The sequence below is a fragment of the Miscanthus floridulus genome, chromosome 8, assembly GCF_019320115.1.
Source record: "Miscanthus floridulus cultivar M001 chromosome 8, ASM1932011v1, whole genome shotgun sequence".
Classification (NCBI taxonomy): Eukaryota; Viridiplantae; Streptophyta; class Magnoliopsida; order Poales; family Poaceae; genus Miscanthus; species Miscanthus floridulus.
The window spans coordinates 6,541,655-6,566,098 of NC_089587.1; the positions used below are offsets into that span (position 1 = coordinate 6,541,655).

The 24,444-nt window shown below is 46.4% G+C and overlaps 5 protein-coding genes across 8 annotated transcripts; 3 read left to right on the plus strand and 2 right to left on the minus strand.

Annotated features, from left to right (window-relative positions):
• Window positions 1–1,041: 1,041 nt before the first annotated feature.
• LOC136470997 (probable xyloglucan endotransglucosylase/hydrolase protein 30) lies at window positions 1,042–2,886 on the plus strand. The gene is made up of 3 exons (XM_066468725.1): window positions 1,042–1,431; window positions 1,624–1,724; window positions 1,822–2,886. The coding sequence occupies exons 1-3, from the start codon at window positions 1,236–1,238 to the stop codon at window positions 2,593–2,595; spliced, it is 1,071 nt and encodes a 356-aa protein (XP_066324822.1). The 5' UTR covers window positions 1,042–1,235; the 3' UTR covers window positions 2,596–2,886.
• A 2,195-nt stretch (window positions 2,887–5,081) lies between these two features.
• On the plus strand, window positions 5,082–7,369 carry LOC136470999 (ankyrin repeat domain-containing protein EMB506, chloroplastic-like). Of its 2 annotated transcripts, XM_066468727.1 has the most exons (7): window positions 5,082–5,537; window positions 5,681–5,760; window positions 5,947–6,045; window positions 6,142–6,240; window positions 6,425–6,523; window positions 6,613–6,711; window positions 6,967–7,369. In XM_066468727.1, the coding sequence occupies exons 1-7, from the start codon at window positions 5,219–5,221 to the stop codon at window positions 7,069–7,071; spliced, it is 900 nt and encodes a 299-aa protein (XP_066324824.1). In that variant the 5' UTR covers window positions 5,082–5,218; the 3' UTR covers window positions 7,072–7,369. The 2 variants fall into 2 exon arrangements, with proteins under 2 accessions (XP_066324824.1, XP_066324825.1); XM_066468728.1 differs by lacking the exon at window positions 6,142–6,240.
• Window positions 7,370–7,469: 100 nt separating this feature from the next.
• LOC136470998 (uncharacterized) lies at window positions 7,470–8,492 on the minus strand. The gene has a single exon (XM_066468726.1). The coding sequence runs from the start codon at window positions 8,376–8,378 to the stop codon at window positions 7,470–7,472; it is 909 nt and encodes a 302-aa protein (XP_066324823.1). The 5' UTR covers window positions 8,379–8,492.
• Window positions 8,493–8,977: 485 nt separating this feature from the next.
• LOC136471001 (tRNA (guanine-N(7)-)-methyltransferase) lies at window positions 8,978–13,441 on the minus strand. Of its 3 annotated transcripts, none has more exons than XM_066468731.1 (4): window positions 13,315–13,405; window positions 13,115–13,216; window positions 11,061–11,367; window positions 8,978–9,629 (listed from the first exon to the last, which is right to left on the minus strand). In XM_066468731.1, exons 3-4 carry the CDS (start codon window positions 11,361–11,363, stop codon window positions 9,168–9,170), a joined length of 765 nt encoding a protein of 254 aa, XP_066324828.1. In that variant the 5' UTR covers window positions 11,364–11,367; window positions 13,115–13,216; window positions 13,315–13,405; the 3' UTR covers window positions 8,978–9,167. The 3 variants fall into 3 exon arrangements, with proteins under 3 accessions (XP_066324828.1, XP_066324827.1, XP_066324826.1); XM_066468729.1 differs by having other exon boundaries at window positions 8,979–9,629; window positions 13,115–13,156; window positions 13,315–13,432; XM_066468730.1 differs by lacking the exon at window positions 13,115–13,216 and having other exon boundaries at window positions 13,315–13,441.
• Window positions 13,442–15,917: 2,476 nt separating this feature from the next.
• On the plus strand, window positions 15,918–18,133 carry LOC136471002 (uncharacterized). The gene is made up of 2 exons (XM_066468732.1): window positions 15,918–16,253; window positions 17,393–18,133. Exons 1-2 carry the CDS (start codon window positions 16,123–16,125, stop codon window positions 17,841–17,843), a joined length of 582 nt encoding a protein of 193 aa, XP_066324829.1. The 5' UTR covers window positions 15,918–16,122; the 3' UTR covers window positions 17,844–18,133.
• Window positions 18,134–24,444: the final 6,311 nt, after the last annotated feature.

A 24,444-nucleotide genomic window follows, 5' to 3' on the forward strand; every position in this document is an offset into this window, starting at 1 on the left:
TGTTCACTGTCTGCTCCCAGTTAGGGTTAGGGTTAAGGAACCCCTTCTGTCTGCTCAGATCCGAAGGATCTAATCCGTTCTTTTCTTTTCTGTTCTTTTGATTCTCTTCCCGCACGTCAGCAAGCCGGCGGTGGGTGCTCCATCCCGCGTGTGGCGGTAGTGACAGCGACGGGGAAGCCCTGGTAAGACTTCCCCCGGATCGTCCAATTTCTTTAGGGTTAGAGTTTGCTTTTCCGAATCGAATTCGATTCTTCTTTGTCTTTGCTTTTCCCTACTTGATCTACATGGAACCCGCTCTGGTACCATTGTTAGAATCTTAGGACCATCCGTGGTGTAGATCAGTGGGGTTTTATTTGGGCTTCACGTAGAAATGGTGTGTACGGAGAGGGACAGAGAGGGAGAGAGAGAGAGAGTTAGGGTTAGTACGAGACCATCGGTAGGTATTGAGGAGGCGGATCCGGCCATCACAGGTTCGCCGGTGAAGATCTACGCTAGAGCAGCGACGGGTGATGAAGAAGGAGTGGTGCAGTGAAGTAGTGTTGGCATAGTGCCGTGGCGATGGCGGTGCTTGCCGTCACTGGCCGCGCCCCTCTGTTAGATCGGAGTAGGGTTTGCCGGTGGGGCGTATGGCTCAGGTCAACCTCGTACTAAGAGTCGCCGGCCCCCCACCTCTATTTATTACGCAGTGTGATGGGGCTCACTAGCCATAGATGGACGGGACGCCCCCCGATCAGGACGCGAGGTCAAGGCCAAGTGGCCGTTGGACCACTGTGGTTGGGAGATCAAACCAACAGTAAGATGACGCCGCGCGCACGGCAGCTGTTTTACGGATAACGCCACGCCAGCCTGTCGCCCTGTCCTGGCCTGCCTGCGCGGGGATTGTTTCCATCTTCCTTTTCTTTGCGCGGTAATGGAGGCGTCGATCTCCGACTCCGATCATATCCTTTCCCCCACCCACCCACTGATCGTCTGATCCACCCCATCCCATATATAGCGCACGCGACGCGGCGGCCATTTTCCTAAGCTGGAGCTCTCCTCATTTGCATCACCACCTCAAAATAAGGCAACGCGCAATAATAATCAGCGATTCACCATCCCGGTCCCCGGCCCCCGGCCCCCGGCTCCGGCCGAATAACAATTCCAGCCGTCAGCATTGTCGCCTGACGCCGCTGCGATCGACAGCCCAAGCGTGCGTGCGCGGCCGGCCGGCCGGCGAGCAGAGCATACGTACGTACATGGGCCGCCTGACGCCGGCGGTGGCGCTGCTCGTCGTCGTCCTCTTCGCGGCCGCCGCGGCCGTGTCCGCGCTCCCGGCGATCAACGTGATGACGATGGCGTTCGAGGACGGGTACGCGCCGCTGTTCGGGCACGGCAACATCCTCCGCTCCGCCGACCACCGCACCGTCAGCCTCCTCCTCGACCGCTCCACCGGTCATTATTACATACTCTGCATGCTTATTCTTGTTTGTTTCCATTCCATGCATGCACGCCTTGTCCATCGCATTCGTCAACGAGCAGCCTGATTGTTGGATTGCTGGTCCATCGATTATATTCGGAAACATCTATACAATGAGCGAGCAATCCGATTGATGAATGAATTGGGGTGGATTGGATTTGCTGCAGGGTCAGGTTTCATCTCCTCGTCCATGTACCAGCACGGCTTCTTCAGCGCGTCCATCAAGCTCCCCTCCGACTACACCGCCGGCGTCGTCGTCGCCTTCTACGTGAGTCGTCTCTGCAGCGCCGTGCCGGCATGTCCATATATTAATTTGCATATATACACATATGCTTACTGCCTTCTCCTGCATATGCTCCCCACAGGCGTCGAACGGCGACGTGTTCGAGAAGCGGCACGACGAGCTGGACTTCGAGTTCCTAGGCAACATCCGGGGGAAGCCATGGCGAGTACAGACGAACGTGTACGGCAACGGCAGCGTGGGGCGGGGCCGCGAGGAGCGGTACGTGCTCCCGTTCGACCCGACCACGGAGTTCCACCGCTACTCCATCCTGTGGACGCCCGCCGCCGTGGCGTTCTACGTGGACGACGTTCCGGTGCGCGAGGTCCGGCGGTCGGACGCCATGGGCGGGGACTTCCCCACCAAACCCATGTCGGTCTACGCCACCGTCTGGGACGCCTCCACCTGGGCCACCGCGGGGGGCCGGTACCGCGTCAACTACCGGTACGGGCCCTTCGTCGCGTCCTTCACCGACCTCGCCCTCCTCGGCTGCCGCGTCGACGGGCCCATCCAGCAGGTGCCGGCGGCGGGGCGGTGCGCTGCCGCCGAGGAGAAGCTCAGGGCGTCGGACGTGGCCGTCATGACCGTGGAGAAGCAGCAGGCCATGCGCCGGTTCCGGGAGCGCAACATGGTCTACTCCTACTGCTACGACACGCTGCGCTACCCCGCCGCGTTCCCCGAGTGCGACATCGTCGAGTCGGAGCGCCGCCGGTTCAAGGACACCGGACACCTCCGCTTCGCGCTCCGGCGGCGGATGGGCCCGCGACGCTCCGGCGGCAGGGCGGCCAGCAGAGCCGCCGCCGCCGCTGCCGCCAGGGACAGGGACAGGGACCTCAAGAAGCGCGCGGCGGACATGTAGCATTCGATTCGTGTAGTAGCGGCCGGTGATGGTAATGGTGACGGATGGATATTAGCGTGTGCCAGTCCCACTAATCCACTATATTAATCAATTGGATACGATACGATCACAGGAGTGGCTGGATAGCGAGCAAAAAAAAAAAATCCCTTTTACTGCCATGATCCTTTATTTCTTCGGCATATCTCCTAGAGTTCAGTTGCCTGAGCTCTCAGGCAACGAGTTCAGGGCACGACCTACTGCTTTGCTGCTGAGCTGAGAGAAGGAAGAAGAAAGCCTATGACCGTTGGCCAGCACACGTCGCCTGATCTTCTGAAAGAAATCAGACGCCTGTTTAATAGCAATTCCCTTTCTTCGGTAAATGATAGGACGCGGACTTCCGTCCCATTCAGACGCCGCGCGCCCACTCCGCCTCGGAGTCGTGCGCGCCCACGCCGCCCGCTCAGCCGAGCCAAAGCAGTGGTGCTGGTGGTACGCGCTCCACCCATCGTGTGTGCCGCCCGCTCCCTCCCGTGTCGTGTTTTGCCCGTCCGATCGAGCCAAGCCCGGCGCTACCGGTGGTGCTGCTCGCAGTCGCCGCTCATCACCGGCTCCACCCCAGCGGCTAGAATCGACCAGCCATGGCCATATGTTGCAAAACACATAAGTGTTTCAGATATTTCACAGGTATGTTGCAAGTATTTTATATAGATGTTGCAAAAGTAGATCGGGATGTTGCATATGTTATATACGTATGTTGCAAGCTTCTGTTTTAATGTTTCTTCTATTTTTTTTCAGACGTATGCTTGCAAGTGTGTTTATCTGCATATTGCATATGTTTCATACATACGTTGTGAGTGTGTTTATCTGGACGTTGCGTATGTTTACAATGGTTTCAAGTGTTTTTGAGATGTTTTTGCAAGTGTGTTTAAACACATGTTTCAAGTGTTTCATGTCTTCGGACGTATGTTGCAAGTGCTTGCATCTGAATATTTCAAAAGTAATTGGTTGTTGCACCTCCCTCCTCGTCTTCTGCTACCTCGTATCGGTGTCTCCTCCTCCCAACACCGACTGAGCATCCGATATGACGCCACGGCCGGGGCACACCGCAGGTCCTTCCGAACCTGAAATGCAGGCGGGTGATGCCCCTCCCCCTTTTCTCGAAGCTGGTGACGTTCGGGCGATGTGAGCCCTCGCGTGGGATGTGGGAAACAGAGTGCAGGCGTAGGCGTCCGGACGTGTCAGAAACGTCCGAGCGCTAACATTGTCGTTCTCTTTAAAAAAAACTCCAAAACCAAATATCTTACCTCTAGCTAGTTCTCAAAAACATTTAAGCTATCTTGCTTCTCCGGATAGAAGTGACTTTCAATGTGGTTTTACCTTCCTTTAGTTAAAATTCAGGACACCACAAATCCAGATAAATTATTTATAGCTCTTGAAAGTATTTCTAAAACTAAAAGCTTCCAACCAAAAGTTTTCATTTATATCTAAGAAAATAGAAAGAATATCAAGAAAATTCTCAAAACATTATAACAGAGGTATGTTGCATTCTTATTCTTTGCATCTTATATTTTTGTCGCAGAAAGTTTTTAAATGTATTTAGATGTCAATTCAAATGATTTTAAAATTTTATTTTAGCGGTCTTTTCACTTTTCTAGAGCTAAATCTATTTTTTTCTAAGCTTCTAAAGATATTTTTCACGAGCTCTAAATGTTTTATTTGGTTTCATGTGTCCCAAGTTATCTTTTGATTTTTTTTGAAGTTTATAGACTTTTTTATTCATATTATAATGTAGATTGTCCAACAGGTTGTTTTCCAGACTTAGGGCGCGTTTGGTGCAGCTCATGATAGCTCCGGCTCTGCCTGGTGGGACATTGTAGGATCCTGTAGACCACTATGGCACGGGAGGAAATGGCTCTGGCTCCGCCTGGGCTCAGAGAGGAGCCGCCGGAGCTGCCTAATTGTGGATCTACTCGGCTCTGCCACAGTACTTGCACGGGGCGGGAGCCGGAGCCGGATAGAGCCCCTCCAAATGGGCTCTTCCTTGACCAAGAGAAGTAGAGAACCTAGGAGTCTAGAAAACAATGAATCACATGGGAGAACATTGGATTTCATAGCCCACAACTTGAGCAATATTGCCCAGTGGTAGAACTTATTTCGTCCAAGCAATGAACCGCGTCATCCTTGAAAATTGTGGTCATCATTTGTCAAGTGGAGTCCATGTAATATAGCAGAAAAGAAATAGAAGTTGGAAAATCGACAAAATAACAAATCAAAGTTTCTCCTAACATAGCGTGCTTTTATACAGCTTCTTTGTAAGCTGAGGAAAGTAGCCGTGCTTAGCTGCCAGGATTCGCTGTGCAGCGGGTCAGCGCCGACGCTGGAGCTGACGAACAGGAGAGGAGACGGACGGGCTGAACGGACAGCGATTCTCTATTGGGCTGGACTGCCGACTCTGCTCAACACATCATTTTGGGCCGGCCCATCTTCCCCTTTGCAGGGGGTGTCGTCGTCTACCTCCGTCAGTCTATCAGACGCAAGAAGCAGTTGCAGCGAAGCCGCGCCACCCGACCAAAATCCGCCGCCGGTGCCCAGAAGGCCATAACCCGACGGGAAACTCGGGGCTTTAGCTGCCGGCTGCCTCGAGATGCTCCCATGGGCGGCCACCGCGTCACCACCCAGCACTCCAGCCGCCGTCTCGTTTGCTCCTCCCCTCCGCGCCGCCGCTCCCCGCCCTCCACCGCCACTCTGGCGCCCGCTTCCGCGGATTCTCTGCGCGGGCCTCAAGCCCCCGCCGCGTGCCGCAGCTTCTGACGGCGATATCTTCTGGGAGGAGCCAGACGACGGCTCTGGGAGCGACTACGAGGACGACGGCCCGGAGCAAAGGAGGGCCTCGCGTTTCCCGTCTTCCTCGCCGTCCTCCAGGCTCGAGGCGGCGGCGCAGCAAGAACAGGACCTCCGGAGAGGTGTTAGTTGATTTAGGATTTATACCCACACAAATTCACTTCTTTGCTGCGTCTCGATCTACTATTTGAGAGACCATCCGCTCTACTTCTCTGTGTTCTACTACACTTGAATCTGCCACTAATTTTTTGTTTGGTTTGCCTAGAAATCGAGCTTCTCCTAACGCCTGAAGAAAAGGCTATCTTGGATCAGCACGAGACCCCTGACGTCACTATAATATCATCAGTTGAGCTCCTCCAGCTGTCTTAATTTCTAGGAACCATCTTTCTTTTGTGTATGATGATGCATTTCTCGATTTGCTGCTGAGAATTTGAGATATCTTACTCTGTAGGGCATCAAATGGATGCATTGATTTAACTGATGCTCTGAAATATTAGATGCTGAATCTAACTCTTGAATTGTTTGGTGCAGCCGAAGTGGCATCCACTTCACAGCTACGCGTTGGCACTGCAGATACCCCTCATGGACAAGCTTCTGGACAGTGGTGTTGACATCAACTTACTTGATAGAGTAAGTTACTCTTATGATTTTCATTTTTCTTTCGTATCCGAGAAACCCCACCTGGTAAAGCGGAGTTAACTACGCAAGTGTTGCTGATACATACAGGATGGCTTCACCTCTCTTCACAAGGCAGTCATAGGAAAAAAAGAGGCTGTCATTAGCCACCTCCTAAGAAAAGGGGCAAATCCCCATGTTAGAGATAGGGTAAGAGGGTACCTGGAATGATCCCTTCTTGTCAATTGTTGTCCATGATTTCAAAAGGGGTTCAGTTGAGTTCAAGAAACTTCTTGAAGTAAAGTTAGCTGTTGTCATGTTGGTTTTGGTCCGTCGGGAACAAGAATGTGTTTCCTATATTGCTAGCCCTTGAATTAAGTCTGCTGATATGCAGGATGGAGCCACACCATTACATTATGCTGTTCAAGCTGGTGCCCTGCAAACCGTGAAGTTACTGATTAAGTACAAGGTTGATGTCAATGTTGCTGATAATGTAAGTCAAATGTGTACTGATTTTCATGTCATCTCAAGCCTGTTCAAGGACAGTGAATGTTCTCTTAAATAATATTCCCTTTCATGCAGGATGGATGGACACCACTTCATTTAGCCATACAGAGTAGAAATAGAGATATAGCAAAGGTCTTGCTTGTCAATGGCGTGGATAAGACAAGAAGAACCAAGGTATTGTTTCATATCTTTGCTGATGAGCAGTATACACCAAAAAATATTTTACTATGATCATTGCTGCCTTACATTTTCTGATGTTTCACAAAATAAGTAATAAGTTGCATGGCTTCCGTCTTCTGATATGATGATGTCAATAGGATAACTCTTCGCTCTTCCTTCTACAACTTGTTCTTCGAGCTATTTGAATGAATACTTTATGTTATCGTTATGTCTGAAATATTGTTTGGTTTCTTTGTGAACACATTACAGGATGGGAGGACTGCACTGGATCTAAGCTTATGCTTTGGAAGGGATTTCAAGTCATATGATCTTGCAAAGCTTGTCAAGCTTATTCCAGCAAATAGAGGAGTGTGATTTTGCTCTGCAACAAATTTCAGGGAAACAAAAGCCAAAAGTTAGCGAATGCAGCCTCGTATGAGCCATGCATAGCTTATGAAGAAGGGTACAGATGCAGCTTAAAGAAACAAGAAAGGAATTATCAGTGCTGGTCATCAGACAGTTTTTCTTGACCGTCAACTCCAAGCGATCTGACAGATTGCTCTATGATTGTGCCATTAGAATTCTGTCAATGGTCTGTAGTCTGTTTGACATGACCCAAAAAATGAACCTTGTGGATATACATGCAGCAGTCTTCCAGTTGTAGCAGTTCAGTTGTTTTGTTCAATATGATCACATCTCATTATACATATACATACAGAGATATAACTGACATTAATACCCTAACAGTGGTCATCAGACAACTAGACTGAGCCCTAAATCATCTGAAGAGAGGGAAGCAACGAACGACTGACGCCTAAGGAAGTCCTGCATGTTGCTGGGCCTCTCCCTTGTACGATGGGATGCATCTTTCGCTGCTTTTGCTCAAACATCTTTGCCGCATCCTTGTCGTTGATCTTCTGAATGGTGTGCTCACGCTTGATCCTCTCCGCTTCTTGGTAACCCTCACGTAGCTTTCGTTTAGTAGTCTCCATCTTCTCGCTTTGAGCGACGATCAGCTTGTTGGCCTCACTCTTCTTGCTTTGAGCGACGATCGGCTTCTTAGCCTCCATCTTCTCGCTTTGAGCAACGACCGACTTCTTGGCCTCACTCGTGTTCTGTCGTCCCGACACAGTTGCTGTAGTCGGAATCATCTTCGCTGGTGGTACATACAACTTCTTCTTGTGTTCCTCGGTGACGATGGCGGTGGCAGTGGGAAGCATCTTCTTCGCTGGCGGTATGTACAGCTTCTTCGTGTGTACCTCGACGGCGGCGGCGGCGGTAGGAAGCATCTTCGGTGGTGATATGTGCAGCTTCTTCTTGTGTACCTCGACGGCAAGCATCTTCGCTGGTGGTGGTTTGTGCAGCAGCTTCTTGTGTACCAAGGCGGCGGCGGGAACACCAGATTCACGCGCGTTGCCATCAGCGACCACTGTAGAGATGCCCTGGCGTGGGATCCGATCACCGGAGACAAAGAGCTTGTCGGGCCGCTCCTTGACTGCCGTAGCTGTGGCGACGTCGTCATCGATGGCGGCGCTCCACCGGTGCACGACGTCGTTCGCGAGGCTGCGGATCCTGGCCGACCCGTGGTTCCCGAGGGCGCCGATGGCCCTTGCGAGGTCGGTGGACGCCAGCGCGCTGTGCGGGACGGGCGCCACCCGCGCAGTCTCGAGCGCTTCCACCATAGTGTCGTCGAGCGCGGCGCAGAGCTGCTCGGCCACGCCGTCGTCCGCTGCGCTACGGAGCAGCACGACGATCCGGCTCCTCACTTCCCTAAACGCGGAGCGCGGGTGACCGCCTGCCTCGATCGCACCGTCAATGGCGCCGTAGCCTCAGCGTTTTTTTAGTAGCAACAAATCAGCCAAGAGTACTATTCGCTTCGCTGAAAAGCCACTGAAAAGTAGAATCGGACTCATCTCAAAAGACTTCCAGTCGGGTTCATCTCAAAAGACTTCTAGTCACCCGAGTCGGTTTCAGAGAGCTGAGCTGCCGTAAATTTTGCATAGCAACTGGATCTGGAGCTCAGTACAATACAACTTTTGATTCGTATAAGAAATTCCCATAGTAAAAACAGTTATCTTGTACTTGTAGTTTTATACAATTTTATGTTTATACGAGCGAAGATGGCAACTTATAACGAGTTTCTATTGGTGTATTTAGAGTTCAGACTGAGCTGCATACACAGTGAGGGAAATGATCCTGGTGTCTGGCTCTATGCAATTAGGAACAGGTTTGCACATCAGTGTCAGTTTTCTGCAACCATCCATACGGGTAGCTAAAACAAAGGAATATTGTTTTGGTAAACTCTCTTAAAGCTGAACAAAATAATTGAGTCTGTAGAACCTTGCAAAGCAATATTGCAATATTTAGTATCAAGTACTCCATCAACAACAATTGCTAAAAAATGTATAAAAATGACAAAGACATGTAACACAATCTCAGGAAATACACTAGGAGCTAATAACCTAAGCGACTTATTCTTCTTGTAAGGAGATCCGCCTGAAGATGGCATGGAAAGTTTGTCCTCCATTTCTGGCGACCTTCTGGCTTTCTTCAGTGGCAGTAGACAGCAATTTGAAAACTGGGTCAGCTTTAATCTCTTCTTCAGGGACAGTTTCAAATAATGGGTGTTTCTCTAGACACGACCGCATCCACTCTCCAAGTTCCTCGACGTCAGTGATGGTATATATGAATCCGCCCACTTTCATCACATAAGCATACTCATCTAACAACTGCATGCTGATAACCCTCCTTCGGTGGTTCTTCTCCTTGAAGTGAGGATCAGGGAACAGGAAGAACATCTTGATGAGCTGAGCCTTCCTGAAGTAATTTGGAATATATTTCATAGAGTTCGTGCGGACAACAGATATGTTGTCATACTGCCCTGGGTTTGCCGCTCTTAGAGCTAAAATCCTCTCTTTCACATATTCAGTTACCTGTACCAGAATAAGTGGCAGGCAAAATAAGTGAATTCAGATATTTCACAATGAATCCTAAACTAGGCTATTTGAAATTTTGAATAAAATAACTTTCTGAAACCACATAATTTTCTAAGCAGAAATCCAAGCCTGTTACACTAGACTAAATTTTAAGCATGCATTTACAGCGAAGCTGAAGCAAATACTAATTCCGTAAGAAAGAAAGTTGGTGTAGCACAATAGTACTAATTTCATATCAGAAACCTAACTGGGATGTTTTACAGATTATTGGCACATACACTCACAATGTTACATGATAAGCACATGGTCAAATTTGATTTTTCTTCTTAATGCAGTGCCGGAGTCTTTGAAGGGCGGGCCTGGTGCAAGCGGTAGAGTCACCGTCTGTGACCGGAAGGTCCCGGGTTCGAGTCGCGGTCTCCTCGCATTGCACAGGCGAGGGTAAGACTTGCCACTAACACCCTTCCCCAGACCCCGCACAGAGCGGGAGCTCTCTGCACTGGGTACGCCCTTTTAATGCAATGCCGGAGTCTTTCCCCTGTAGGTCGAATTTTTTTGGTCAATTTGATTTTTCCCAAAAATTTAACAACAACAAAGCCTTTAAGTCCCAAACAAGTTGGGATAGACTAGAGTTGAAACCCAGCAGAAGCAATCAAGGTTCAAGCACGTGAATAGCTATCTTCCAAGCACTCCTATCTAAGGCTAAGTCTTTGGGTATATTCCATCCTTTCAAGTCTCCTTTTATTGCCTCTACCCAAGTCAACTTCGGCCTTCCTCCGCCTCTCTTCACGTTACTATCCTGGCTTAGGATTCCACTACGCACCGGTGCCTCTGGAGGTCTCCGTTGGACATGTCCAAACCATCTCAACCGGTGTTGGACAAGCTTTTCTTCAATTGGTGCTACCCCTAATCTATCACATATATCATCGTTCCGAACTCGATCCCTTCTTGTATGACCGCAAATCCAACGCAACATACGCTTTTCCGCGACACTTATCTGTTGAACATGTCGTATTTTCGTAGGCCAACACTCTGCACCATACAACATAGCAGATCTAATCGCCGTCCTATAAAACTTGCCTTTTAGCTTCTGTGGTACCCTTTTGTCACATAGGACACCTGATGCTTGCCGCCACTTCATCCACCCTGCTTTGATTCTATGGCTAACATCTTCATCAATATCCACGTCTCTCTGTAGCATTGATCCTAAAAATCGAAAGGTATCCTTCCTAGACACTACTTGACCTTCCAAACTAATATCTTTCTCCTCCCGAGTAGTAGTGCCGAAGTCACTTCCCAAAAATTTAACATTGTTTTATTTACAAACCATGCCAAATGCATTGTTTATCTTCATACTACCAGAACAGTCTACAGGGCGTCCAGGCAAATCAAGGAAAAAATAAAAGGCAAAATAATGAGAGTAATTACCTTGTCCCTCAGCTCCATGCCAATCATGAGCGTGTCCGGGAAGAGAGGTGAGAGCCCTACGAGCAACCCACCAAATCCGCACCCCACATCTGCGAAGCGGATCTGTTGTGGTGCTGCAGCCGCCTCGCCGTCATTGCCCTTGTCGGCAGGGAAGTACCGCGGGTAGTGCTGTGAGAGGTCGATCTCTTCAGGCGATATCGGGACCGGGAAGTGCGAATCGCTGAGTGGGTTGCTGTGCGCCCGGGCACGGTAGAAGCGCTTCCGGGGAAGCTTCCCACCACCGCTAGTGCTGTTTGTCGTCATCAGGCTAACAAGCAAGGGAGTTAAATAATTAAAGGCTAGAAAAATAATGCTACAATTAACTAATGATATAATATATGTAATAATGAAATCAACTATATATCAGATTAAATGCTCAAGGAACATCCGAACAGCTTTGTGGGTAGAAAATACCAAATAAAGTTGATAATCAACAGATCATACATGTCATCACAGTTACTGCCACTTTGGCCACTATATAAGATTCTACATTAAAATTTTAAAAGTGTAATAGCATTTGACATAAACAAGATTATTTCAAACAACAGACATTGTTCTAGTGGCAAGTCATTTTCAGATACAATTCAGGAAAAATACATGGCTCAAAACCTAGGTAAATTCCTGTTACCAAAACATTTCAGTAAAAGATGCATATGCCCCATTGGTAAATTTCTGGTCGGTACTGTTTTCTCGTTGAATTAGTTGGTGCCATGTGGACCCATTGAAACAACCATGAGTTAGACAAGCAATTCTCCATGCAGAGCAAAGTTAATCTCATGTTATCCACAAGTACCATTCGAAATTAAAAGGGCTCAAGGAGCACCAAGCCACCAATGAGGTTTTCTTGCAGCACTTTCATCTGTGTTGGATAGCCCTGTTAATGGGGTCAAACCTTGGCCCACCCCAACCCACCGCTCGTGAACATCTTCTGCCAACCCAACCCCACCCAATAATTTAATTAGCGAACCCACCCCAACCTGCCCCACCAATTTTGGGTTAAATACGACCATAACCAAAGCCTATTGGTAGATGAATTCTGGCCGAGAATAGCACTCATGTCCAGATGATACATGAATACATTTGTCAGAACCCAATACTATCACTCAGCAAGGACAAATTACATGTCAGAATAAACTATGCATGTGTATACATATATCTAGGCAGGATTGTCAGTCTGTCAATAATTACTGAACAAAAGATAAATTGATAAGATGAACAGAGATACAAGTCATAGCATAATGACAATACAGATTGAGAAATTTTGAACAAAAATAAGGAGTTCCCTTGGGAGATCAGACAGTGCAAAGAAAAAATAAAGGAGACGCACAGTTACCAAATGGAGGGAAAGATAATACATTAGTAAGCGTCACGACAATAACATATTAGTTCAGACCTTGTATGGTAAAAAATGAAGGTACCCAATACAGACACATTTGGTACATGTACAATGCACACAACACCAAGTGTGGCACTGAACTGGACTCATATCACCATTTCAGGTTTACAGTTCTTGTTGGATAAGTGACTCAAAATATCATGCAGTTGTATTATCACAACAAATGCCCCATCTTAGTGAACCACGCATTGACTGAAAACATTATGTTTTGGGTCAAAACATGGATAAAAACATACGGTGAAGTGAAACCACAAAATTAAGGATGCTAGGCATCTAAAATTCTAACAGTGTTATGTTTCTAAACAGGGAGAGTAGCAAAAACCAGTACAATGTTTTCAGTTCAAACTAGTAACTGAAAAAAAGAGTCGTCAAGTAAATTGCACAGAACGCTACTCCTGTTCGGTTCAAGCTGGAGGCATGATTGGCACGAGGAAAATGACCCACAGCGGCACAGCCAACAACCAACAGTTTTGCACTAAAGAGTTTGGCAAAATCAATGAAAAATTGCTACAGAACATACTTTCAGAAGCACAGGAAAACAATGTAATGGGAGGAAAACTATCCAATCCAACCAATTAAAAGTGTAATCGAAGTACTCTTAAAACGGCTAGGAACTGACTTTCTCCGGGATGACCCTCCTCTCGGCCTTCCCAACAATGGCCTGTAGTACAATAAAGGCCCTAATGAGAACAGCAGCAGCAGCAGCGGACCCAGTACTATGCTACACTTGTAATTGGCAGATCAGATCCGAATACAAATAGCTTGGGCTTGGGTGGTCGGTTTCGCAAAACAGGAACGGAAGAGAAGGGATGGGCGTACCTGGTGGGTGCTCGTCGCCGGCGAAGGTCCCGAAGATGGAGAGACCTGGGAAACTAGCTGGTGGTGTAGGGTGCCGGCGGCCGCCCACACGGGAGAAGCAATGCCCGAGGGTTTGGGCGTGGCCGGGTGGGCTGGGTGAGGCGGGCCGGAGGGTTGGGGTGGGAATGGGCCGGCGGATTGTTGGCCTAGCTCAACAAATCAAGGCGGACGCAGGTGGTCTCCAAAATGACAATGGACCGAACAAAGTTACTGTACAGCCGCAGCCGCAGCTGCTGAAATAACGCCAGCCGAACAAACATAATTTGATAGTGATATGTGTATATGCTTGGAAGTAAATCGAGTATCATATTATTTTAGAGGTGAAAATAGGTAAAACTAGAATTATGGTTCACTTCTTAACTTATTTTATCTGATGCACTCTGCACTCCATAATATTCTTAATGCATTATCATGATACTTTTAATCTTGTACTCCCTCCATCAACAAAAGAATGCAATTATGAGAACTGTGCCGATCAAACTCGCTTAAATTTGACCAAGTTTATAGTAAACAATATTAGCATTTATGCCTTCAAATAAATTTATTATAAAAATATATTCTATAACTAATCTAATGGTACTTATTTTGTTTCATGAGTGTTAGCACTTTTCATATAATTTTAGTTAAATTTTAAGCTGTTTGACTCCTCAAAATACGAGAAATGCATTCTTTCATGGACGAAGGTAGTACTTTATATTTCTATGCAGTGATACCATAGCCTTCTAATTTAAATGGGGTCGAGCCTTGCCCTTTGAAATTTGCCTTGAGGCTACAGAGCCAGGACCAGGCCGGTCCGTTCACATTCCTACCATAGGGTAAAGGTTCGAGCCACCTCAATACCTAATCAAGTGTTAGGTCGGTTAAAAACAACCCCTCAATGTTCATCAACGGTCTGGATTCAATCTGAACTTGATGCCGAGTTAGTCTTTTTTTGTGCACATTTATCCGACGGACGTGTCAGCTCAATTCGAGCTCTACCTTAGGTTAGGTCTAGGTTTTCCACGTTGGATCGGAAAATTTTCGGATTGGATTAGGTTCTAGACCAAAACTCACACACACCCTGCGTGGTTGTCGTGGTCCAAAAAAATAATGGCTCACATGATACGCTAGGATCATGTAGACATTTTCTCCCATTTTCTACACCGATTGTTATTCGTTGGCCTGGTCTATCTGCAACCTGCTGCTGACATAGAGGGTGAGGTGAGGCCCTGTCCCGGCAACTCGGCAAGGCATCGGGCCATCGCGGCATCGCCTCTCTCTAACACATGTAGGGATGGCAACGGGTGAGAAACTCGGTGGGGGAGCAGAAGAACACACCCGCCCCCACCAGGGTTAGAACACCCTGTCACCCGCACCTATCACCCGTGTCGGGCCTCAAATTCGCCCAGACCCGCCACCCACGTAGGTAACGGGTACCCATCGGGTGACCCATCTCCACTTAACAATAGAATTACACACCATGATTCAACAAGACAACAACACAAGTTCACAAAGCTAACATCATTAGAAATTCAGAATGATCATGCAAGTATGCAAGCAAGCGTTACAACTTACATGTCCTCGACCGCAGCTAATGATCAACTAAGAGTTCATGACACAATAATTAACTAAGAGTTCATGACACTAAATTAATTGAAATGCTAGAATTGCAAGCCGTTGGACACATTTGGAGCTCATGATGCATCCTTCACTTCCTTGCTCATAACAGGGCCATGTCAAAGTAGAAGTTTCTGCATAAGATGTGATAGTTAGTATACAATGTAATTGAATATCTGACATTGAAAAGGTTAACACATTACACATCACCTACATCCCTTCCTGCATCTCTTGAAGATAACTCCAAAAGGTCTCAGACTCGTCAACATTGGGTAGCATATGAAAGTATATTTACAACAATTGTTAGAAAACAAGATTAGAAAATATTGAATTGAAATGTACATAACAGAATATATACCTATATACTTGTGACGCATCCCATCTTGTGAACACATAAGTGCCTCCAAGATCTCTGGAGTAAGGGGGTGTTTGGATCCAGCTACTAAAATTTAGGAGGTGTGTCGGGAGGATGTTGTATGGAGTGTTCGGATACTAATAAAAAAATAAATTACATAATCCGTCAATACTCCACGAGACGAATTTTTTAAACCTAATTAATCCGTCATTAGCACATATTTACTGTAGCAAAACATTGTCAAATCATGGACTAATTAGGCTCAAAAGATTCGTCAAGCAAATTAGTCACAAACTATATAATTAGTTTCGTAATTAGTCTATATTTAATACTTCATGTATGTGTCCAAATATCCGATGAGACAGCGACTAAAATTTAGGAGTGGCAACATACACCCCTTAAGCCAGCTAAGGTGCTCATTGAGAACCTGTCCACTGGTGCTAAGAGCAGACACTGATGTAACTATGTTGACTAGAATAGCAAATATGTCAGTGGTATCTTAGTCAATACCGCGTCCCAGCCAGCTTCCACCCATCTAGAACGTTGCCAAACCCCTCTTGCAAGAAAGAAGCGAAGCGGAAGACGCACGGACACACGCCACGGCATCTTCTTGTTCTCGAGCGCCCCCTCCCCCTCCCCCTCCCTCTCCTCTTCAACAAGTCTGGCCCCCCGCCCCCTTGTTCCAGCGACTCCGCCGCCGCCGTCGTAAAGCCCTCTCCGGCTCTCCCCCGTCCGCCGCCGCCACTGGTGGGCCAGGCCGCCCCAGAGAAGAGGATCAACAGGCCAGAGGAGACGCCGGCGAGGCCGCGGGGGTCGACATGGTGCTGTGGGAGCTCACGGCCATCACCGCCTACTTTCTCGGGCTCAGGCGCACCTACCGCCTCGCGCTCCGCATCCAGCGCCGCCTCATCCCGCCCAACCACCCCAGGATCCGGGACTTCGTTTACAGGTACCGCCTTCCCTTTCCCCCATTCGCCTCGCCGAGCTGCCCTGCTGCCGTGCGCTTGCAGGAAATCGGTTTCGATTCGATTCGTGTTTGGGGGTTGAGACCGCCTCGATTCGATGCAAAATAGTACAACCTAGGGGAGAAGAAGGGGAGGTAGAGAGCTGATCCCGTGCTTCCAAAAACCAGGCCTATCTGCATTGATTCGGGATCAATCCTCGCGGCCTGCTTATCGGCACGAACATTTGCCGCTGCCCGCCCTCGCTACCGGTGCCAATGTGGGTGCCGCCATACAATCGCTTAGGCAACATCATTTTGCCTTTACCTTAGCATAGCAGCTTCGGTTTTAGGCAACATCATTTACCTTAGCACAAGCTGCTATATTGGTGACTTGGTGTTATGCGTTCCTAATTGCATAATTAAGCGGTGTCTATAGGAAGGGATTGCTGGAAGCGTTCATGCCCTTCACATTCACTTCCCCTTGTTTCTGAATAGTATATGATATACACCAAGCTCATTTTGTTGGGGGGTTTGCTGGTATCCTGGTACATGGTATATTGGGACGTTTGAGCTTCACTTCATCCAGAAATTCAAATGTTTGGTTGTACTGGCATTTAACTGTGTACACATTACATTTTGACGGCTAGGAGTACTCATTACTCAATCAACCAAACCTGTACTTTAGATGAAACATGTGATTTTCGATTAACCCTGCAAAGCTCATTTTGTTGATGATTGAATACTAATTGTCTTAATTCATTGGTAAACTGTACATCACCATGATATTTATTCACCATCCGGATTTTGCTACTAGTATGCGATATCGATATCAGGCACTGGTGGCTTGTAAATAGCAATATACCCATTTCATGAACCTTTCACTTAAGTTAGGAGAAGTCCTACTAGCATTTGTGTTGAAACCAGTTATACTGACCATTGTAAAAAGACTAAGTATTAACAAATTCCAATTGGCCGCCCCTATATTTTTCCTTTGGAGATCCCAGGGAGGAATTAGCCAAACTAGGCACTCAACAGATTTACTCGATGATTTCTATGCATTTTACATGACCAATCAAAGCCTGCATCATTTTTTCCCCATGCTACCGAGATTGATTCCTTTTTTCCGGCTCCTCTATGTTCTGCAGGCGCACACGGGATGTCTTCAATATTGCAGTGTCAGTGCACAAGAACATTCAGCAGAGAGACATAGAGGTTGGTCGTAACCTCGGAAATGCAATCCTTCGCTGGCTTGATCGCATGAAGCCATCAGCAGAGATCCGCCCCCGTCTTCCAGGCCCACCAAACGGCAGCTCTGAGCAGTACAGACATGTTTCGAGCGCAAGCAGGAGCACGGGGGCACAGAAGACCGCCTCAAAAGCTTCACCCCACGATTCGAGCAGAAAGATGCTGTTCTCGCGCCTGAACATTCGACCCAAGTCCTTCCCCGTCCTGCCCACGATGACACAGCCCAACAGAATCAGCGCGAGCAGCCAGTGCAGGCGCTTCTCCTACACCCCGTTCCCGTCGGTCACCGCAAAGAGGAAGAGTCTGATGGAGGGCGTCTTCCGCAAGGACATTGCGCAGCTGATGGTGTAAGGATCTATTTCTTGCAACCATCTGTTTTTTGGAACATGAAGATTGTCACACCGATTTGCCCAGAGCAGATGTCTAATGTGTCTTCGTGTAATAATAATGAAGCAAGCGTAGTGGGAAATTGTCACTGCTGCGCCGGTTTAGGCCATTAGATTTCTAACCGATGCTCAGATGAACAGTATTTCAGATTTGGTGATGAACATGTTTTTGAGTTGCTGTCTGGGAATTGGGAATCAGACACCGCCCTGTTTCGCTCTGCTGCTTTGGCATTACAGATGATTAATTGATTTTCATGCTTGGCTCGTTGCGGGTCCATGACCGTTTTGGGCTATACGCCTACGAGAGTGGGCTAGCGCAGGTCCATCAAGTTTTTATTTTTGGCTTTCTGGCTCAACCATCTTGATTAAGGGGCCCTTTGAAACAAAAGAAAAATATAGGAATTTCGGAGGATTTCAATTCTATAGGGAAATTACCTATGTCGCTTTGGAAGAAAGGATTTAAATCCTATGAATCTCCTTTGGATTAATTTGATAAATACGTACAAAGTCATTGGAATTTTGGAGGAAAACTAGTGTGTATGAGGCTGATACCTCATGGAAACTTTTGAAATTTCTATATTTTTCTTATATTGGCCCCGTTCGTTTGTCTTAAAAATGGCTTGTTCGGCTTTTTTTTTTCAGCCGGAACAATGTTTTTCTCTCACAACAATTCAGCCGGAACAGTGTTTTTCAGCTAGTTTCAGCCAAGTTTCAGACCAGCGAACGGGGCCATTGTATCCAAATGCTACAATGTAGGATGGTAAGTTTTTCGTACAATTTTAATCCTATATTTTTTTCTATTCATGAATTTTGAGAATGGATAATGCTCTCTACCGAGCGTCCATCCGGCCGGCCGGGACGGACCCGCTTGCCCCCATGGCTTGTGCCTTGCGCGGTCACACTGTGCGCTGCGCTTCACCGCACCTTGCGCCTCCTGCTCGGACTCGTGCTGCGGTCCGACCTCCACGCCGTGGCATCGAGCTCCGTGTCTGCAAAGCTCCACGTAAACGAGCGTCCATTGGGGGACAACAAGTAGATGAGCACATGTTGTAACCGTATGTTTCATGCGTTTTAAATGTATGTTCATATGTTTCATCTGGATGTTGCAAAAGTAGATATGGTGTTACATATGTTGCAATGACTATACGCATATGTTGCAAGTGTATGTTTCAAATATTTCAGCTGTTTCAAACGTATGTTGCAAGTGTTTTATCTAGATGTTGCATATGTTGCACTGGCTATACATGTACGTTGCAAGCGTATGTTTCAAATGCTTTAGCTCTTTCAAACATATGTTGCAAGTGTTTTATCTAGATGTTGCATATGTTGCAGTGCCCATATACATATGTTGCAAGCGTATGTTGTAAATGTTTTATCTGTTTGGGACGTATGTTGCAGCAAATGTTTTATGTTACAAGTGTTTCATGAGCAGACGCGGCAAGGGGGTGTAGGCAAAAGTGGTCCCCTTGGGCGCAACGATCTCCCGTGCGTGCGGGAAGCGAAGTGGGCCCGACAGTAGGTGCGAAGCACAAAGTTATATCCATGGGCGTAGCAGTAGGCGCGGAGCACGAAATTGCATCCATGGGCGAGCAGCAGGCGCAGAGCACAAGGCAAAGCGGAGCACGAAGCTGCATCCATGAGCAGGCAGTAGACGCGGAGCACGAGGCGAAACGGAGCACGAAGCTACATCCATGGGCGCCATGAGGGTATCATTATTGAAAACGGGCGGACAGCAGGCGCGTCGGACGCTAATCTCTCCATTTGAGGATCCCACGTTACTCATGTATTCCGAGAATCCCACGTTCTAGAGAGGCCATAAAAACCGAGGTTGGTTGGAGGTTTGTAGAACATGAGAGAACGTAGATCAAAAGAAGTAGGCAGATGTGCATGTGACTTTGGTCTGATACGATAGGATACGCAATCTATTCGCTTGTGGGAGTGAGGGCAACCACGCTTCCCACATTGGTGCGGCCTCTTGTGAAAATTCCATGGCACCAGTGCATGTAGCAATCGAACAACGAATCCTCCATTCCCTCCTCATTATTCCCATGTATGATGTACAGACAATGAGACAACCACACACATATCTTCTTGGGGAAATCAAATTTGCACCTGGGGTCGAATGGTTGATGATACATGATACATGTCCATATACACTATACATGGTTCCTTCGCTGAGTACTCAACAAGGGGAAATTCATGTGAAAAAAATACGTGAGTACACAGATTATGCTGTCGAGAACATAACAAGAGATATATATGTATGTTATATCAGCCACTCTGCATCAAACAAGAAAAATAAGAGATACGTATGTTATTCTCAACTGAGCTAGTTGTTGGGCAAAGTTGGTAATAACAGCGAGAAAATTTATTATGGTTGAAAAACATGAGGATGGTTGTGAGAAGAATTCTAATGGCTACATAATTACAGTTACCAAAGGAAAGGTATTGAAAGGTACCAAATGCGTACTAAATTGGTGGGTTTGTAAAAAAATGTGGGACCATTATCAGCATTTTTTATAGTTTTATTGGTCATGTTCGCTTCTCTTATAATCCGTACTTTTCGGCTTGTCTTTTCAGCCAGAACAATATTTTTCACTCACAATAAATCAGCCGGAATAGTGTTTCAGCTTGTTTTTTTAGCGAAGCGAACGGAGCCATTATTTGATTGACTATGGGTAATCTAGTAATTTTATATTGCAGGAAAAATGGATGAGTAGCACAATGTTCTTCTGATCCATAATCCATCGTATGTCTGTTCATCTTTGTTCCCCTTCTCCATTTCGCCCACCCCTATCTCCACAACGCCACACATAACATCACGTCGGCTCGGTCATCATTGCCCAGAGACGAGATCTGCCACCAAAGAGATTTCACAGAGATTCGGCGCCACCGATGTCCGGTGGCACGTGGATGGACCCTAGCAAGAAGGAGGAAGTGATGAAAGCGGCGGAGGAGTCAAGTTCCACGATGGCGCCGCTCTGGTTCTGGTGTTGCGTGGCTCCAATTCTGGCGTGGGGATAGAGTAGGACGACAAAGCGACCGACCGAATTTTTTATTATTTGACTCTTTTTTCGAAAGTTTCTCTCAAATAGACTCTTGGCGGAAAGAATTCCAGAAATGGACCCTTGGCTCGGCGTCAGAGTGAATGGCGCCGAGCTCGGCGCCAGCGTCCCTGGCGCCGAGCCCCTGGACTAGGTCGAACTTACATGGAATGAAGCTCGGCGCCAGTCACTCTAGCGTCGAGCTCGGCGCCATAGATGCTGACGCCGAGCTCGGCGCCGTTGACGCTGGCGCCGAGCATGAGGATATATAAAATTTGTGGATATATAAAATTTTGGCTTGTTTTACCGTGAGATGGATATATAAAATTTTAGCTAAGTCCCTAAATTTACTATAAGATGGGCAACTTAGAATTTGGCTAAGTCTTTAAATTTACCATGAGATGGACATGCTGAAATTTGTGGGACAGACATATGCAAAAATAGCTAAGTCTGAATTTTTGCTATGACTTGGAGACTAGAATTTTACCATGACTTGGACATTGACAAATTTAAAATTTTACCATAACTTGGATATTGAGAAATGTGGCTAACTCTAGAGTTTTACACTGACTCGATATTTGAGCACTTAAAACAACATAGAAATACTTAGGATAAAAAATGATCTAGGGTTCATGTTGATGAACGAGCCTAAAAATGTTTCTAAGTGTTGGATCAATAGTTAACACCCTTTTTCATGATGTAGTTTTGACCACAGTAAAACTATAGTTTCTTTTCTAGATATAAAATTTGACCTTTAATAGAAGTTGTAGTTTGAGTTGAGTACAACAAACTTTGTTTTTGGACCTAAACCTAAATCAGTTTGCGATATTTTATCTTCCAAATTTGTATAGCAACTCAATTTAATACCTTACTACGAGTTTGAGTACTCTCTGAGGATATGACAACAAAACAAGTATCGTCAAGTTTGGACTTAGCCACGGTAAAAAATCAGACCATCTCGTGGTAAATATACATATGTCCATCTCATGATAAAATCACAGATTTAGACAGATTATAACATATCCAAGTCACAATAAAATTCAATATGGCATTGCCATGGTAAAAATTCAAATTACATATCCATGGTAATTCTAGTCTCTAAGTCATGGCAAAAATTCAGACTTAGCCATTTGTGCATATGTCTGTCCCACGGTAAAAATCAAATTTGACAATGTCCAAGTCATGGTAAAAATCCAGGCTTAACAAATTTCAGCATGTCCATCTCATGGTAAATTTTATATATCCATCTCACGGTAAAACTAGGGTGTTAGGTTAAATTTAGGGTGTTTGATGTGCTTGCTAACCATCGGCCTCACCAAACGTAAGCCTCCAAAGGGTAAGGTCAACCCTTCTGTTCTGCTCGCGCATCAATCGACCCATCGACAGACTGGTCTAGTATTCAGCCTTGCCCGTCTGGGACGGCACACGAACGGCAAGACATGGCCCTGCCCGCTCGGCTACATAATACATATATTGAGGGATACAATGAACCCCTAAGTGATGACGATTCTTAGGTTCAAAAATCCGACTAATATGTACCGAATCGATGCGAGAAAAATAAGGAGGTGAGCGAGTATATCTTGCTCTCGAAGATCTACGGATCAAATCAAGGTTTTCAAGGTCCAATATGTCGATTCGTGAGGTAGGGTGAAGTGGCGAGAAAAAAACCCGAGACGGAGGAGAAATAAGAGGAAGAACGCTCGGGGAAGAAGTGCAGGCTGGGTTAAATGCAGGCCATTTCCCCGTGCCCAAGACCTCGGCGCCATTCACTCTGGCGCCGAGCCAAGGGTCCATTTCCGGAATTCTTTCCGCCAGGGGTCTATTTGAGAGAAACTTTCGAAAATATGGTCAAATAGTAAAAAATTCGGCGCGACCGACTAGTCTTCCGGTGAGGGTGTGGAGGAGCAAAGCAAGTGAGCGCTACTCTGGCATCGGACGGGACCGTAAAGCGCATAGCCACGGCCCACGGGCTCATTCGATGGGCTGGATGCTGGATAGATGACGAGGAGGTGGTGGCGAGGTTTGACGAGCATGAGCTCCCGCCCGTGGGGAGGTTATCTATCACATGCGGTTTATAAAGCTCATCACTAACGCTTTTCATTTCTCGACAGTAAGTTATCGGTGGTGATGACATTCTCATCACAGGCGGTTTGCAACCGACGATGATAATAGTTTATCACAGTCGATTCGTATTACCATCCGGCGGTGATTTAAATTTTCAAAATTCCCAAAAACGGACCAAAAAAATAGCAAAAATTTTTGTTTCAATCATGTAATGCCCCCCACTAGCCCTAGCTTCGTGGTACCGGGAAGCTGCTCCTGCTTTAACTCCACGCTATTTTTCATGGTACGCGGTGCTGTGATTCAAACCTGATACATTTGTCCTTTGCTCCTCTAACCACTCCACCTCTAAGTCACGTGGTGCTAGGATTCAACCTGAGACCTTTGTCCTTTGCTCCTTTAGCCACTCCCCTCTACACTCCACCCCTAAGTCACTTGTGTCTATGTAGCATACCCATTAATCCATTCCATTCCTTAGTATTAGCTTTTCAGGATTTAAAATGAACATTTAGAACCCTAAACGACTTTAAATAAAAAACTCATAAACTATAAATTTGTTGTTCTAATCGAGATCTACAATTTTGATTTTAGTTGTTTCACCATCCGAGGTCGTTTAACAAATTTGAATTTCAAAACGTCAAAACTTTCGGTCAGACTTTTGTGACCTCAAATGATTTCAAATAAAAAACTCATCAACTACAGAGTTGTTGTTCTCATCGAGATCTACGACTTTGGTTTTGGTCGATTTTTCATCCAAGGTTGTTTGAAAAAAAAATGGTTTTTAAAATTTTAAAACTTCGTATACAAATTTGAGACTATAAATGATTTCTAATGAAATAGTTGTCAACTACAAGTTGTAAATCTCAACTTTGGTTTTGGTCATTTTTCCATCTAATGTCGTTTGTACAATTCGAAAAATTTGAATTTCAAAATTTGAGTGCTTCAAACAGAATTCTGGGACCGTAAATGATTTAAAATGAAAAAGTCATCAACCATAAAGTTGTCGATCTCGTCGAGGTCTATAATTTTTATATAAAGTTTGTTTTCATCTGACTTTATTTAAAAAAGTTATGAATTTATTTATACTGCAGCATGGTTATCACCGCCGTATCATACAACAAGCTGGCGGTGAAAATGTCTTCACCGCTAGTTCATATGGCGAGGCGGTAGTGACGAGGAGCACACTATCACCGTCGGTTGGTGGTGCAAAGCAGTTGTGATGATGAACTATTACCGCCGGTTGATAAGACGAAGCTACGGTGATAGTTATTAACCCGTACGTTCTTACGAACCGACGGTGATAGCAATCACCAACGGTTTTAATGATACCGACGGTGATAAAGATATTGGTGATAGGTCAGTCTATCGTAGTGTTAGATGTGATGGATGCTGGATGGACGATGAGGAGGAAGAGGAGGTGGTGGCGTGGTCGACGAGTGTGAGCTCCCGGCCGGCTGAAGG

Coding starts and splice junctions, on each gene's coding strand:
- LOC136470997 (XM_066468725.1), top strand. CDS start 1,236: ATGGGCCGCCTGACGCCGGCGGTGGCGCTGCTCGTCGTCGTCCTCTTC. Junction 1,432..1,623: donor CCTCCTCGACCGCTCCACCG/GTCATTATTACA, acceptor GATTTGCTGCAG/GGTCAGGTTTCATCTCCTCG. Junction 1,725..1,821: donor GCGTCGTCGTCGCCTTCTAC/GTGAGTCGTCTC, acceptor TGCTCCCCACAG/GCGTCGAACGGCGACGTGTT.
- LOC136470999 (XM_066468727.1), top strand. CDS start 5,219: ATGCTCCCATGGGCGGCCACCGCGTCACCACCCAGCACTCCAGCCGCC. Junction 5,538..5,680: donor AGAACAGGACCTCCGGAGAG/GTGTTAGTTGAT, acceptor TGGTTTGCCTAG/AAATCGAGCTTCTCCTAACG. Junction 6,241..6,424: donor ATCCCCATGTTAGAGATAGG/GTAAGAGGGTAC, acceptor GCTGATATGCAG/GATGGAGCCACACCATTACA.
- LOC136470998 (XM_066468726.1), bottom strand. CDS start 8,378: ATGGTGGAAGCGCTCGAGACTGCGCGGGTGGCGCCCGTCCCGCACAGC.
- LOC136471001 (XM_066468730.1), bottom strand. CDS start 11,363: ATGACGACAAACAGCACTAGCGGTGGTGGGAAGCTTCCCCGGAAGCGC. Junction 9,630..11,060: donor GCATGGAGCTGAGGGACAAG/GTAATTACTCTC, acceptor ATTCTGGTACAG/GTAACTGAATATGTGAAAGA.
- LOC136471002 (XM_066468732.1), top strand. CDS start 16,123: ATGGTGCTGTGGGAGCTCACGGCCATCACCGCCTACTTTCTCGGGCTC. Junction 16,254..17,392: donor ATCCGGGACTTCGTTTACAG/GTACCGCCTTCC, acceptor TATGTTCTGCAG/GCGCACACGGGATGTCTTCA.